This window comes from Alexandromys fortis, unplaced genomic scaffold (assembly GCF_014885135.2).
Source record: "Alexandromys fortis isolate MF-2015 unplaced genomic scaffold, M_Fortis_MF-2015_v1.1 scaffold_118, whole genome shotgun sequence".
NCBI lineage: Eukaryota > Metazoa > Chordata > Mammalia > Rodentia > Cricetidae > Alexandromys > Alexandromys fortis.
The window spans coordinates 1,100,853-1,115,946 of record NW_026068010.1 but is presented as its reverse complement, the minus strand read 5'-3'; the positions used below and the strand labels follow the sequence as shown (position 1 = coordinate 1,115,946).

At 49.5% G+C, this 15,094-nt stretch overlaps 2 protein-coding genes across 2 annotated transcripts in view; both read right to left on the bottom strand.

Annotated features, from left to right (window-relative positions):
• Window positions 1-4,300, bottom strand: part of LOC126513491 (uncharacterized) — a 23,982-nt gene extending 19,682 nt beyond the window's left edge. The window contains exon 1 of the mRNA XM_050161903.1: window positions 4,132-4,300. Within this exon, the coding sequence (XP_050017860.1) occupies window positions 4,132-4,300 (169 nt within the window). The remainder of the gene's footprint in view (window positions 1-4,131) is intronic.
• Window positions 4,301-7,794: 3,494 nt separating this feature from the next.
• Window positions 7,795-12,351, bottom strand: Pdx1 (pancreatic and duodenal homeobox 1). Its single transcript, XM_050161971.1, has 2 exons — window positions 11,893-12,351; window positions 7,795-8,308 (listed from the first exon to the last, which is right to left on the bottom strand). Exons 1-2 carry the CDS (start codon window positions 12,293-12,295, stop codon window positions 7,860-7,862), a joined length of 852 nt encoding a protein of 283 aa, XP_050017928.1. The 5' UTR covers window positions 12,296-12,351; the 3' UTR covers window positions 7,795-7,859.
• Between the last annotated feature and the right edge of the window lie 2,743 nt (window positions 12,352-15,094).

Below are 15,094 nucleotides of genomic sequence, written 5' to 3'. Positions count from 1 at the left end.
AAAGAAAAAGAAGGAAAAGAAAAGAAAAGAAAAAAAACCAGGCCAGTAAGGAAAACAAAACAAAACAAAGCCCCCAGGGCTTAAGTCAAGAGGAGAATGTTCTTTCTGGAGAATGTGCTGCTATGTGTTGCTCAGCTGGTTAGCAGATCCAAGCTTTTGTAGTTGGAGAATGGCTCTCACTGCCACTGCTGACTGTCCATATAATCTCCTCAAGGTCCCTAGCCTCATCATCCTTCTAAAGCCCCTTTGCTCTGTAAGGGCGCACATTGGCGGATCTGAGGGTTTCACATCATCTTTTAGTCTTTCGCGGACTGCACTTCTGCCTACCTCATCCTTGCTCCTCCCCGCCTACTGCTTGAAAAGCAGGTGCCTGGAATGGAGCACAGCACGGGGCATTGGGCGGAACAAACAACACAGGGTTGTTAGAAGGAAAGGTCAAAGCAGCCATGCCCCAGACAGCTCGAAGCAACTTAGCCACAGGCTCCCATGTAGGACAGAAATGAACTGTTTCTGTATAAGGCCCTGTTATTTGGGTGGTCTCTGTTAGTCACACTGAAAGCCAATTGATAGACTAACAGCCAAGGAAATGATTTATAAGTGAGATCAGGGGACAATCTCTTACTCTTGGGGTCCTAAGAATTGCTATGCCAATCCCACATCATCAAAATACCTCTATCCCCGAAGTCACCAGACAACCCCAGAATTAGATGATGCACGCATGTTCTGTGTGCAAAGCCACAGGAAGTGAGTACCGGTGCCGTGTGTGCTGTGTGCCAATGCTCTGCCATCTGTAGGCATGTCTTTGCTTGGGTCTGGCCAGTACCCATGTCACTTTGTAGGCCACACACTCTGGCCTGGATCCTGAATTAGATTCAGGTGTCCGTCAGAGGTGGACAGAAGATCCTTTAAAAAAAAAAAAGTCTGCATGGCATTGCTAATGTTGCCTCCCCTGGGGCCCGCTGGACCACGCTCTGCCACGTATCGAGTAGGAGAGGCGAGGCCTCAGCTTTCAGAGGGACGGCATGCTTCTGGAAAGCCCTACTCCAGTGGACTCTACTCTTCACATAAACTATTTCACAACAATCACAGAAGATGAGAAGAGCCCTAATTCCAGGGGTCAAAGACAGGGCCAAAGGGATTAAGTTATTTGCCCTGCTTCAGAAGGGCAATAAATAACGGACACAGCTCAGGAAGCCAAGCCCTGTCCAGGGTTCTGAGGAAAATCTTTGTTTTTTTTTTTTTTTTTTTTTTTTTTCCCTGTGACCCAGGGTCTTTCCCTTTCTCCTCCACTGAATCTGAGAGCAAATGGTAGCTTGAAAGATATCTTTGCCTTGGTGTTTGGTTGGGTCTTTGTGGAGGAGCCCACTCATATGGGGTGGGGGGGGGGCATTGCATTTCCCTATTAGAAACTTCCTCTTGCAACCTTAAGTCCAAATAAAGTATGTATGCGTTTATTATAATGAATCCAATAAATACAGGCTTTTCACATTTTCAATTTTTGGTGATACCTTTTGTATATGTACTTATTTATTTTTCCTGAAGTAGAAACGGTTTCATGGTCGTATAGTTGTGGCACACACCTCTAATACCAGTACACAGGAGGCAGAGGCAGGTGGATCTTTGTGAGTTTGAGGCCAGCCTGGTCTACAGAGTGAGTTCCAGGAGAGCCAGTGCTACACAGAGAAACCCTGTTTCAAAAAACCAAAAAGAAAAAGAAAGAAAGAAGGATGGAAACCACTCCATGTAATATAAAAAGCATTCCCAGATGTATTCAGCTGTGTGAACCTCTTAAGTGATTTGGAACATGGGCAAATAGTAGATAAGATGTTTTCAAACCTCATAGTCTCATGATCAGGTCTGGCAGAGAAGTCAGGAAGAAAAATTCATTCAGATAAGAATAGAGTTCATTCATAGGAATAGCCAATCTTATCACCATACATTTGAAGAGCGCCCTGTGTTACAGTGAAGAGGAACACCTCCAAATGCATGCGTATGTGATCGATCTAATTTCAATGCTGGGCACCGAACCCAGGTACAAGCTAGGCTGGGTTAGCCCCAGCCCAAAAGAACATATATTTTCATTGCCTGAGTCTTTAGGAAAAGACTCTAGGCAATTCAACTCCTTGAAGTCAAATTGTAGAATACAGCTCAAAGTTGGAGTTGTCTGTGCTTTCAAAACTCATGGCATCTCATCTAGAGCCCAAAATATAGACGAATTTTTACATGTGCACGCTAGGCAAGAGCTCAGTTACTGAGCTACACTCAACATCAGAGAAAATAATTTTAGTGAAAATGTCGGAATAAGGTTTGGTCATGCTCCTTTCACCTACTGATAAACAAACACAGCTTTGAAATTGCATTGACATCCAAGACCCTGAGGAAGCCTGAAGACCAGATCTGATTGGCCAGTCAGTCTCTTTCACCCTGGGAACAGTTATTTGGAGCCACTGTTTAGCCTTCCTTTCCCACTGTGTCTGGCTGTCCTCCTACGCTTTCCGATCTATCCACAGAGATAAATGTCCAGAAGGCTCCAGCTACTGCCTGTCCCTGCAGGGACAGCTTTCTGCTTCCTGCTGCCCTACCTCAGTTTCCCGTTAGCTTGACAGAGGTGGGCTTGAGTACAGAGAGCTCTGCTCTTTCCTGACCCTCGCAGTCATGGTATTTCTGGGCCGCCTGGATGTGATGCTGTTAAGGCCATGATTGGTAGTTGCTGTGACCTCGAATTTTCTTGAAAAGATTTGGAAATTACTCAGGTGACACAGGGTTGAAACCTTGGTAGAAGATGGTAGAATACCACAGATGGCTTGTTCTGGTGAAAATTGTCTCAGTTCTTTACATTTTGAACAGTTTTAAAGGCAGGAGAAGCCATCTGTGAAGAAAGTGGAATGGGTTGGGGCTGTGGTCACTGTCAGTGCTGGAAAATCTGCACAGGGTGAGCGCAATCCTTTGTTTCATCTCCAGAACAGAGAGAAAGAAAAAGAAGGAAAGGAAGGAAGGAAGGAAGGAAGGAAGGGAGGGAGGGTCAGGCATGGTGGTGCACACTGTTAATCCCAGCACTTGGCAGGGGCAGAAGCAGGCAGATCTCTGTTAGTTCAAGGCCAACATGGTCTACATACAGAATTCCAGTCCAGCTAGAACCACAGAGTGAGCCCTTGTCTATAAATAAACAAATAAGTAAATAAGAAGAAAGGAAGGACGAGAAAAGGAAAAGGCATATAGGAAAGCAGCCTTGGGTGTTTAGTGCCGCCTGACCCTTGTCACTATGGCAACCTACCGGACACACAGTAAACATATAAACATAAACACACCACGTGGGGTATGCAGGCATATCCAGACACACAAAGTTGGACTGCTTGTCTCTTAAAGGGACAGGGCACTGGTAAGGAAGGCCAGCACAATCATAGCGCTCACCCTTAGACATCAACCATACAAACATGGCTATCTAAAGAGGCACAGACTCAAAGAGAGAGATTGATAGGGGTGTGTATCTTAGACCTAGAATAGGAGAGGCTAGCAGATGACTCTATGCTTAGGAACACCGGCTGTTCTTCCAGAGGAACTGGGTTTGATTCTCAGCACCCACCTGGTGGCTCACAGCCATCTGTGACTTCGGTTCTAGGGAATCTGACGCCCTCCTCTGGCTTCCACAGGCACCAGGCACACACCTGGCATACATATATACATACAGGCTAAACACCCATACATAGAGAGTAAAATAATGTTAATATTTAAAAAGAAGTGTAACAGGTAGAATTCACTAACTCGAAAGAGCAACACTTGAATTTCATTCAGATTTAGACACTGGGGCTGGATTAATTGGAGAGGGTGTGGAGAGGTGACCTTACCAGTTCAGGACCCCAGCGCTGATTTGGGAAGTGGAAGCTGCCTTTGTTCTTCCAAAAGAGATTCCTGGTGAGCCTGATTAAGCCCTACTCCCTCTAGGACAGATAATCCTGAGTCCCCAGGGCAAACACAGCAGGGACTCCAGTTCAGGACAAGAGTCTGGCGGTTCTAGGTGGGAGCTCCCTAGAGCAGGTGCATAGATACTTTTCAGACAGTATGTTCTCAGTACCACTCCTACTATTTTTATCCCCATGCCGCCTTCATTCTGGTCTTGGACTGGGAACTCACAGGGCTTGGGAAAAACCACAGAAATCCCTGAGTTCAGGTTCTCTGGTCGAGGAGTCAGGTTGCCGTTTCCAAAGGCTTCCAGGTCAGGGTGCACATTGAAGAAGTTGGCAATGTTCTCCAGGGCTCCACTTTGACCACTGTCAGTGTGGTTCAGGACTGATCCACACATCGGTGATTCAGGAAGGTCTCTCACTTTACTGATAAATTCAAGAGGAGTGGCTGGTCAGGTACATGGTGGATCCTGCCAGGGCATCCCCGGGAAAAGAAGGGGAGAAGAGGGGGTGGGCATGGAGGTACAGGCAGGCACGCTCAGGGGTTCACACACCTTCCTCTAACACTTTCCAAACTCACCCTCAGTGGTGCTCCTTACAGGACTGGAGCACACAAAACCCCAGAGTAGCAGAGGGAGGTGGGCAGGTCCCCACAGTCGTGTCCGTGCCCCCCCCCCAGTCTATTCTCTCATCCTTAAGGCCTCATTTCTCGGAAACCCAGACTTCTTCACAGGCTTGAGCTTGGAACTCCCAGCGCCTGGAGCCCACCCCCACATCCCCAGCGGCCAGGATGTGTGTCTTTTCCTACCCTGCACCTTCCAGCTAGTCAGCTCTGGGAGGCTGCTGAATTCCTGGAACTCAGGTGGAAGCCCAGTGCCAGAAGACCCGAATCATCTTGCCACCCAAGGTTATGCCAATGCAGCTCTCCCCTTGCTTGAGGCTGCTGTCTCTGAAGAGTCCTGTTTTCTCTTACTTTCTTGAGGATTATCCCAAAGAGAGGTTTCTATCGAACTAAGGGACAGCAACCACCTCCTATACTACGTATGCTGAAAGATGTGTGCTGGACCTCCTCCAAAGCCCTCCAGAAGATGCCATCTCCTTTCATCTTCATTATGGGCCCCAAATACAGGAGGAAATAGAATTGACTCCGTTGAGGCCACACATAGGTAAGGGGATGGGAGATACAAGGTCAGGGGAACCAGATGGTTTTATTTTTAGAGTGTTCCCATGCCCCAGGTATCCCAGCTCCTTCCACCAGACCTTGACCCTCCTGCTCACAAGAGGAAAAGAATGAGCTATCTCTCTTCTGGCTGATCTAGAGAGCAAACCAGTTAGTTGCCTTACAACTACCAGTGTCCAAAACCCCTGTGTCCAAAACCCTTGCCAGCCTATGCCTTTTTCCCTCGGGCATATCCCAGAGCCTGGTGAGGAAGCTGCAACTCGGCCAATACCAGGAGTGAGACTGAGATCTCAGGTTCTCAGACTCTCAGAGCAGACTGGTTTACTCTGGAACCCAAACATCTGGACACTGGACAGTTCTCAGTCTCCACCAACCTTACAGAAGCATCCTAGGAAGAAGCACCTGGAGGAGGTTGCTGTGGCAACGAGGGAATTTTTGTAAAACCACAAGTGCTCATCTAAGATCAGTGGGTATGTAAAAATCATATCGACAGGATGGGGCTTTGCCAAAGGGGGGCCTTCCAGGAACCCCTGGAGACTGGGAGAGGCTAGTGGCCAGGGAAATGGCCATGAGCAGTTACATGCTTTTCTAGATAGTAAACTAAACCCATTTATAGTCTTTAATTTAAACCCTGCAGCAATCCTATAAGGTAGCACAAAATTTTGTCACCACTTCAAAATGGGAGAAGAACTTAAATAAGTTTTTTTTCTTTTTCCCTTTTCTCTTTCTCTCCTTTTCTTTCTTTTTTTTCTCCCTCCCTTCCTTTTTCTCCCTTCTTTCCTCTCTCTCTCTCTCTCTCTCTCTCTCTCTCTCTCTCATTCTCTTTCTCTCTCTTTTCAGAAAGGGTAGCCCTGGCTGTCCATGAACCAGCTCTGTAGACCAGGCTGACCTCTAACACACAGAGATCTGCCTGTCTTTGCCTCTCCAGTGTTGAATTAAAGACGTGCACCACCACCACCACCACCACCAGGCTTAAATCATTTTGTTCCTATATCTCCAATGTAGATTTGTCACACTTCAGAGCCCAACCAGTGTGTAGCCTCCACCAGGAGAGGGCACATTCACCTTCCGGATTTAGGAGAGTGTCTTCCTACAAGGTTGTGACTTTCTGAGAAATAGGGCAACTTATTAAGCAGGCAAGTAAACAAATAAGACTGCCCAATATCGCTCTGTGTAGGAAAGAAATAAAAGTAGTAACTCCTGAATCTCAGACTTAGACTGTAGGGGTGCTCAAGAGGCATTGGTGCCACTAAAGCAACTATTCTGGAGTTGCCTGCAGAGCAGGGAGGGGTACGAGTTTGAAGCCAATTTTGCTAGTTCAAGGCACTCCTGGGCTGGGTCTCTGAGGGTGGAGACTTGCTCACTCACTCACTCACTCACTCACTCACTCACTCACTCACTCACTCAAACCAACCAACCAACCAAACAAACAAACAAACAAAAACAAAACATTTTTGTTAGAAAAGCTGTTTTATTTTATTTTTTTTTTTTTTTGAAGACAGAGTTCCTCTGCAGTCTCTGGCTGTCCTGGAACTAGCTCCATAGACCAGGCTGGCCTCCAATTTGGAGATCTGCCTGCCTCTGCTTCCCAGTACTAAGATTAAAAGTGCCGCTGCTTCCCTGGCCTCAGCTGTCCTACCACCACCCAGCTTGAAGCTGAATGATTCTTAATCGAAACTGCTAGTTACATTTTTAAACGAGAGGGAAACACCATCTTCTAGGGAGGTTTGAAATCAGGCCAAGAGAATTTGTCTTCGTTACCTAGCATGCAATTCATATTTATTAAGCATTTTCCACAAACAACCTAAACATAAGGTTCAGACTTTGAAAGAAACAACCGACTTGGAAACGGCAGACACGTAGGCAAAGAACGGCTAATTTTAAAGCTTTAAACGAAAACAACCAGCCCCCCCCCCCCCCGCCCCCAAACCTTCAAAATACGGTGTAGAAATCACATCAGGGTTTTGTGAAGAGTTTGTGGCACCTGGGCTTCCTTTTGGGAAGATATCCACACTTTAAATAGAAATCTCAAATGTCCTTGTGCAAGCTTGGTCCCTAAGGACCCAGGAGGTCCCATTAGGTGCATGAGGAGAGGACTCTTGCTTCCTCTTCCCCTCAGGTCCAGTCGGTGAAGAATTTCTGATCTTCAAAGAAAAGAGTGCAGGTTGAAGAATGGATGTTAATGAAATATTTGGCTAAAGACGGGGGGGGGGCGGAGGGGGGGAGAATCTAGCAGAGGGGAAGCAAGGCAAAAGGAGGGAGGAGGGGTGGAGGGAGGGATGGCTAGAAGAAACACACACTTCACTGCGTCTTTGAAACTTCAAGCAGTTCGTTTTCATTATTCTTAACCTTAAAATAGTCGGCCCAGTAATGGCAGTTGTTTTCTGGGCAAACAAAGGCACCCAGCCCAGCTCTCCCGCCCACTGGACGTTAGGCTAATGATCACGTTTGTCCTCTTTCCATCATCACCAGTTTTGAGTCCGGTCCTCTAAATAGGTCCCAGGATAGAGCCCTGGAGACAGGGAGAGGAACACGACCAACAGAGGCAGACCTGGCCAATCACAGTCTCCAAAGTTTTCAGAATCCAAGGTCTCTTTTTCCGGAAGTCGGCCAGCATCTCTCCCGGCTATACCCAACTGGCATGTGCCCTCAAGAATGTTCTTGAGTGGCATCCAGGTTAAGACTCACCATCCCCTCTCTATCTAGGGGCCCACACGCAGCGCGTCCATCCATACTCGGGGTCCTAGACCCGCTCGCTCATCCTCAGCCTGCGATCCTCACCGAGGTTCCTGCGGTGGTCGCAGAGGCGCTACGCTGGAGGGTTGTGGTGACGAGTTAAGGCCCGGAGGCAGCCGGCCCTCTCTGGCTGCAGCGGGGACGCCTGGGGGTACAGCACCACCCGGAGGTGGCGGAGGCGGCAACGCCAGCAGCTCCTCGCCCGAGGTCACCGCACTATCCTGCTCTGGTTCTTCGCCCCCACCGCCCCCGCTTGCGGTCCCGCTACTTCGCTTCTTATCCTCTTCCTTCTTCCACTTCATGCGACGGTTTTGGAACCAGATTTTGATGTGTCTCTCAGTCAAGTTCAGCATCACTGCCAGCTCCACCCGGCGAGGCCGGGATATGTATTTGTTAAATAAGAATTCCTTCTCCAGCTCCAGCAGCTGCGCCCGCGTGTAGGCTGTACGGGTCCGCTTGTTCTCCTCCGGCTCCACTGCATACGCACCGCCTGTGGGCGACACGGTCGTCAGTGCGGTCCCCGGGGCACAATGCAGCCCAAATATTTTATCCCCAGCCCAGTAATAGCCCTCCTACTGATCGCGACTGGTCAGACCGTGCGCAGCCCCTCGCTCCAGAGCCTACTGTGGCTGCACCACAATCTTCCCTTTCTCCTAGGCCACAGCCGCGCCTCGATATCATTCTTGGGTCTGTTGTTTCAAAATTAGTTCACTTATCGGATGTTAAAATGATTAAAATGCGCACAATAGACACTTTGATTGATTCCATTCTACGTAGGCAATAATATGCTGTAAACATAGGATTTTAAACTTTCTCACATTGACCCAAATCAGTCTGACTGGATGAAATAGGGTTCGGATTACTATCCCATCTTTACAGGAATCTATAGACCCGATAAACATTTCTAGACTATGCTTTTACCACACGCTATGCTAATTCTCCTCTTTACTCACTGTTTCGTTAGCTTAAAATAATGCTAAACTCAACACATTAAATTATCATTATCATTATTATTATTATTATTATTTTTTACAAGATAGGCATCGTGGTGCAGTCTCTAATTCCAGCGCACAGGAGGCAGAGGCAGGGGCAGGCAAATGGCGGCCAGCCTGGTCTTCATAACGAGTTCCAGGCCAGCAACAGCAATATTGAGCTCTGGTCTCGAAACATATTTTTTTAAATGAATTGAAAATGACTCACTAACGGACACAGATTGCAGTGTGAAAGAACATGGCGCTCATTAAGTTATGGGAACATTTTGTTATGTCTTTTAACATATCGTTATTTATTTAAATATTTATTATTTTGTGCGTAGGATATGCACGTATGAGCGTTGCAATGTGCCTGTGGAGGTGGGAGCACAGCTTTGGGAAGTTGGTTCTTTTTTTAAATTTTAGGTTCGGTGAATTGAACTAAGGACTTTATATTAGAAGAGGGAACTTTTTTTAGTTTTTTTCCCTATATTGTTTTAAAAATATGGTTATATTGTAATTAGCCCCACCTTGAGAGGCAATTGTTACTTTAATTTTAGTTAGTACCCTGCCTCTGAGAAGAAGAAATACTTTTGGGAGGGCGAGGAAAGATCACACAGGAGACCCGTTCTGTGCTGTGCCACCAATATTGGCAGAGACCAGGTCGAAGAGGAACTCAGAGTTATTCTGGAAAAGGGATAGATCACCACGGGGCTTGTCAGTCCTAGCTCCAAACCCTCATCTAAAGCAAGCAACAAATCCAAGTCTCCAGGAAATCAGTGACACCACTGAGTGTTCCCCAGGTCTGTGCAGGGCACCCGAATGCCTAGACTGTGAACACTATTTTAGGGCTCTCCACCAAAGCTCATCGAAGAGGCCAAGGCCGACTTGATTCTGGACAGAGGCGAGGGACGTGACAGCAGTCAGGGCAAGGAATTATTTTCCTGGACGGACCAAGAGGAGGCACCAGAAGTTGAGTTGAGGCCCCTAGACCACTCTTTGAAAAGCAGCTCTTCTCCCCGGGAACACCTCAGAAACCACACAGGCCTTCCCCGAAAGAGGAGAGAGAAGAGACTTACCCTTTTCGAATCATTTAAAAAGGCCAATCTCGGTTTCATAAATGTAACTCACAGGTTCCTCGGACTCCTGCCCTCAGCTGCCTACTTTGCCGAGCCCTAGCAAAAAGCTATAGGGATCTGTGTCCGGCTAGAGGAAGCAGAGGACGGAAACTAAAGTTGGAATCTGCAGGTGAGAAAATGTTCCGATTTCCCCAGTCTGACTTTTTCTCGGGATTCGGAGTAGAACCGGCCAGTGGGGAAGTTCTTTGAGGTCCAATTATTTTCAAGTGGCTATCGCCATTAGTATTTGTATTTCGACTATGAGCCCTTTGGTCATCGCGCCCTTTCCAAGGGTTGTGAAACCCCACTGAGCACACGCAGGTGGTCTCGCTAAACTTGACAGTTTTTCCGAAGTGGAGCCGGCTGGAGCTCCCTGCAGGCCTCCACCGGAAGAAGAGAGGGGCGGCCAGTCCAGAGTCGGACGTGCAGAGGGTCAGAAGGGACCCGCAAAGGCTTCTGGCGCCCGAATTTTGCAGTCCGAAGGCTTCTCCAAAGAGTTTTCCAAGCACAGGAAAAGCTGTCGGCCTGCCCTCAGAATTTATTCTCTAGTTTCTTTCTTCCTTAGTCCAACGCAAAAGCGGATAGCCAGAGATTCCAGTGCTCTGCGGGAGGGAGCCCCAAAAGACAGAATCCTTGGCAAAGAACTAGGGACTGAGAACCCCCTGGGTGGAGGGCAGCTCAAGAACCGGGTCTCAGCGACGTTTGGCCTTGGCCTTGAGACACCTCTGCAGCATCTACCTGCTTCATCTGCTTGGAATTGGTCAGAGGTGAGAGACAGATGTCCTCAGGAAGAGTTTGAGCCCTGTCTTGTCTTAAGTCAGGATTTTTGCTCTCGCTGGGTGTCCCCTGAGACTTTGGTGAGCCTGGTCTACCCCAGACCCTCTCCAGAGCTTTGCTTGGCTGCTCCTGGGGCCCGAGTCAGGCTCCTTAGGCAGGCCCTGAAGACCTGACGTTGAAAATTCTCAGGGGATGCCAACTCCAGCTTCTGAACCCGTGGTTCCTGACAGTCAGTCGGAAGGCAAAGAAAAGGCTGCTATTTGCAGTACAGGTGTGACCAGAAGTGGCTGCAGCCCGGAAGAGATAACACTGTGCAGCGGCGGGCACAGGCCCCGTGCGAATTCGCTGCCAGCACCCGGCAGGGAAGGGACCTAGAGCTTGCTCTGCGTCGCCTCTCCGCTGCCAGGGAGGGCCTGGCACAAAGCAGGCAAAGCCCAGAGCTAAGGAAACCCGGGGGTCTTGCTTCGCTGAGCCGGACTTCAGGAAGGAGAGGCCTCTTATTGCATATGTACTTCCTGGGACACAGCGCGAGAAGACCCTTCGACCCCTTTTGGTTGGTCCAGAAAGAATTGGCACCCCAGACGTCTCTCCCAGCTGCCATGCTCGGGGAGCCGCCTTTCGGTGAGCCCCTCACCTCGCCCCAGTCTCTTCCTGTTCGCTCCCACCCCTTACTCTACTCCAGGGCCTCCGGACCCTTGGCAGGCCTGGATGGATGCGATTTTTCTTTCCTTTTCTGCTTTTCTTCTTCTACTCGCTGGCCCCAGGAGGCCCATTTTCTTTAATAAGGCCACCAGCACCTGCACAGGGCCAGGAAGTGAAGGGGCCTGAGGCTCCCAAGGGGTTCCAGCCTATGTCAGAGAAGACTTGCTTTTAACTTGGGGCCCACTACCTGGGAGTCCTCGGCTTCCAGATCTCCCGCTGCAGAAAGATCCAGAGAGTTCAAGAAGGTTTGAACCTGGGTAGGCCTCGGCTTTCTTGGGAGTGGGAGCCGGTTCCCAGGTTAAGAAAGGCTTAGGACACTCGCAAGGAAGGAGGAATGCCGAGTGGAGAAGAGGCTTCCAGGTGAATGGACTTGTTGGCCCCGCCAGAGTTTATGCTAAGCCTGCTTTATCCCTGCAGGTGGAAGAGGAACTCGGAAAAGGCCCAAGGGAGATAGTGGCAGCTGAGTCTACACTAGGAGAAGAGAAAGGGAGAAAAGCCAGGCTTACCTGCCCACTGGCCTTTCCACGCGTGAGCTTTGGTGGATTTCATCCACGGAAAAGGGAGCTGAACGCGGCTGGGCTCTTCCAGGCCCCCAGGCTCTGTTCCATTCGGGAAAGGCCCGGAGGGCGGGTGGGCGAGCCCGAGCTGAGCTGGGAGGTGGTGGAGGTGCGCCACCGCAGGGTCTTCGGCGAGCGGGGGCACTTCGTATGGGGAGATGTCCGGGGGACTTCCCTGCTCCAGTGTTCCCAGGGCGCCTGCGAATTGGGGTGGCGGAGGAGGTGGGGGCTGGCGGGCCATGTACAGGCACGCAGGGGGGTTAGCGCTGAACTCTGGCACCGGGCCCCTCTGGAATGCGCACGGGTCCTTGTAGAGCTGTGTGGCCGCATAGTACTGCTCCTCACCGTTCATGGTGGCAGCCGGCACTTGGGGGGCAGCCGCCCCGAGTTGGTATCTGCAAGCCAGGCCCTGGCGCTGTGCAGCTCATGGACTCCCAACTCCTGTCCAGATCGCTTTGACAGTTCCCCACGGCTGTCCTGGGGACCAGGCGCTGGCGGGGCACAGACAAGCCGGCCGCCGTGCCATAGGCTCTGAGGCACCCCACGTGGCTCAGCCCGGGGCCATTATTGGCCTGGCGGACTGCCTTAAGAAGGAGGCCCAGGTACCCGCGAACACCTACATTTGTTTCAATTTTCTCTCTCAGTCGGCTGAGCCCTCCTCCATTTACAGCAGGCGGAGGTCTCCAAAGCGGGGCGCGCAAAAAATATCAGAATGTTTATTCTTTTACAGAACCCCTTCCATCGCGCTTACTTGAAATGCTTACGTCCCCCTTCTGGGTTTCTGTTTGTTTGCTCGTTTTGATTTATTTTGTCTGTTTTGTTTAAGACAGGGTCTAATTTTGTAGCCTTGTCGCGGCTGCAACTCACGAATGTAGTTCAGGCTGGCCTCAAACTCCCCCAAGCCTTCATCTTTGTCCTCCTTCGACCTGGGATTGCAGGTGTAAGGCGCCATGCCCAACTTTTAATTTTCTTGTATTTTTAATAATGTATGTAAATATCAGCTCACTACTGTGATATGCAAAACTGTAAGGTTGCATATCTCAGCTGCTGAAGAAAACACTTTTAGAGAGATGCTCTCAGAATCCAGCTCTCCAAGCCCGAAGCTGTCGTTTTTGTTTTATTGCTGAAACTATCCTCTTAGCTTCTTTTCCTCTGTGTTTGTACTCCCAATACTTCTAGCTTGCAGACTGCTAACTTCAGGTGGGGGGGGGGCGGAATCACAGTGGCTAAACATTTTTTTTAAGTTGAAGGCTATTGTTATTTAATTTTAGGAATTGGAATCTACTTGAGTAACTCAGCTAGCTTCCCAAATGTGCCAAAGGCAAAGAAAAGTGTCACCTGTGTGGTTGGACAAGGGATCGAAACAGAGTTTTCTGATCCCTGACAGCTGCCCTGGAGTCCCGGTAGAATCTACCTGTAGAGAAGACCCACATTGTGTGTTATTGAAACAGCGCAGCTGGGCAAGGAGATGATTGGGATGCCTAGAAAACGAAATTAAAACCCTGCCGGTTCAAGGATGCCTGTGCCTGGTTTCCACCTGCCAGATATGCTGGGGGACCTGCCTTTCACAGGGTCACTTTAGTGTGTGTGTGTGTGTGTGTGTGTGTGTGTGTGTGTGTCCCCATTGGCACGGATCCAGTGGCTTTCGTGTTCCTTCTCTGGAGCAGATGTTACAGAGGTTGCGGACTCATTGAGTTCCTTGACCTGGTCCTCCAAGGCCACTGGAAGGTTTTGGAATAACCGGGCCTCTTTGCATCGGTGCAGAGAGCCTCTGTTAAAAGCAGGCGGGAGGCACATGCAACCAAGAGGAAAGTGATTTACACTGTGTCCCGACTCAACCAAACACTACAACCACATTAAAACCTTCGCAACATTTTAATATTTTTTTCCTAGTGGAAAAAGTGTATTCAGATGGAGTAGGCTAGTCTCAACTATTATTAAAGGCAAACAAAAATTATGCGGGTTTTGTGTTCTGAAATTTCTTTCCCTCCTAGGATTCTATTTTGTTTGCATGCTGCCCAGTGCTGACGTGAGAGCCTAGACCCTCTATAGTCCCAAGCTCCGGCTCAGGTTCTCACCGAGGGAAGCCAGGCCAGAGGGGAGAGTGTCTCTGATTTCTTCAGGGAAAAGGGCCACCTGTTGCCATCGAGGGCCCTGGGAGTGAAAGGCCGGGGCGCCGTGCACCTAATCTCGACAGGCCCGCCTCAATGAGTCTATTGTTCAGGGTGGCCGCCCGGGACTCGACGCTATCTCCTTGACCGCGAGTGGCCACATCGATCGGAAGGACAGGGCCAGAGTGGGCGGCGCGGACGCAGGGTGTTGACCCTGGAAGATAATCTGCCAAGTGGCCGTGCGGGTTGACTTGGTGACGCGGTTATGAGCGTGTCTCCAGTTTGGGATAAAGATAGGCACCTTCCCTCCTGGTTCCTCCCCTCACCTGGGCACTCCCGGAGCTGGATCCTCGCTGTTCTCCTTCCTCCCCTTTCTCCCCCCCACTCAGCCTCACCTGTCACCCCCAGAGTGTTTACTTAGCACTTCTGGTCTAATTGTGCGCATTTCGGTGAATTGACTTCCATTTCGATGCTTCGTTTGTTCCCATTTAATATTTTTGCTGGGCTTTGCAAAAAGGAAAGTGTCTCTCCGGCAGAAAACAAAGCTAAACAAATAATTCCCCCAGGCTGAGCAAAAAGGATCCTCCCTCTCCTGCCTGTGGGTGTTTGTGGCATATTCTTGATTTCACAAGTAGTGTTTTCTGCCATCTCCTTCCTTAAAAAGGGACTTGAGAAACAAAGATCCCATAACCATTTGGTATGACTCTTAGGTTTTTGACTGGCTAATGGTTGCACACTACAGAAACTCCAGCGAACAAGATCACTCAGCGTTTCTCTGCCTCTCTGCCTCCCAGAGTGGCCAAGTCCATTACAGGTGAACCGCATTTCCGCTCTGCATCCCCTGCCGCCTGTGCCTCCTCCGCCTCCAGCAGGCCTCTGAGATACCCAGCCATTAGGCAGGAGCCTGCCTGAGCCATTTAACAGCAGCTCTTATGGATAAATAAACAAAAAAAGCTGTAAACCAATTATAGTGTGGACAGTGAAAAAGTCTTTGATTAGCAGGCTGTACTGATGGCCCCTGCTGACACTGGCGGTCCCCT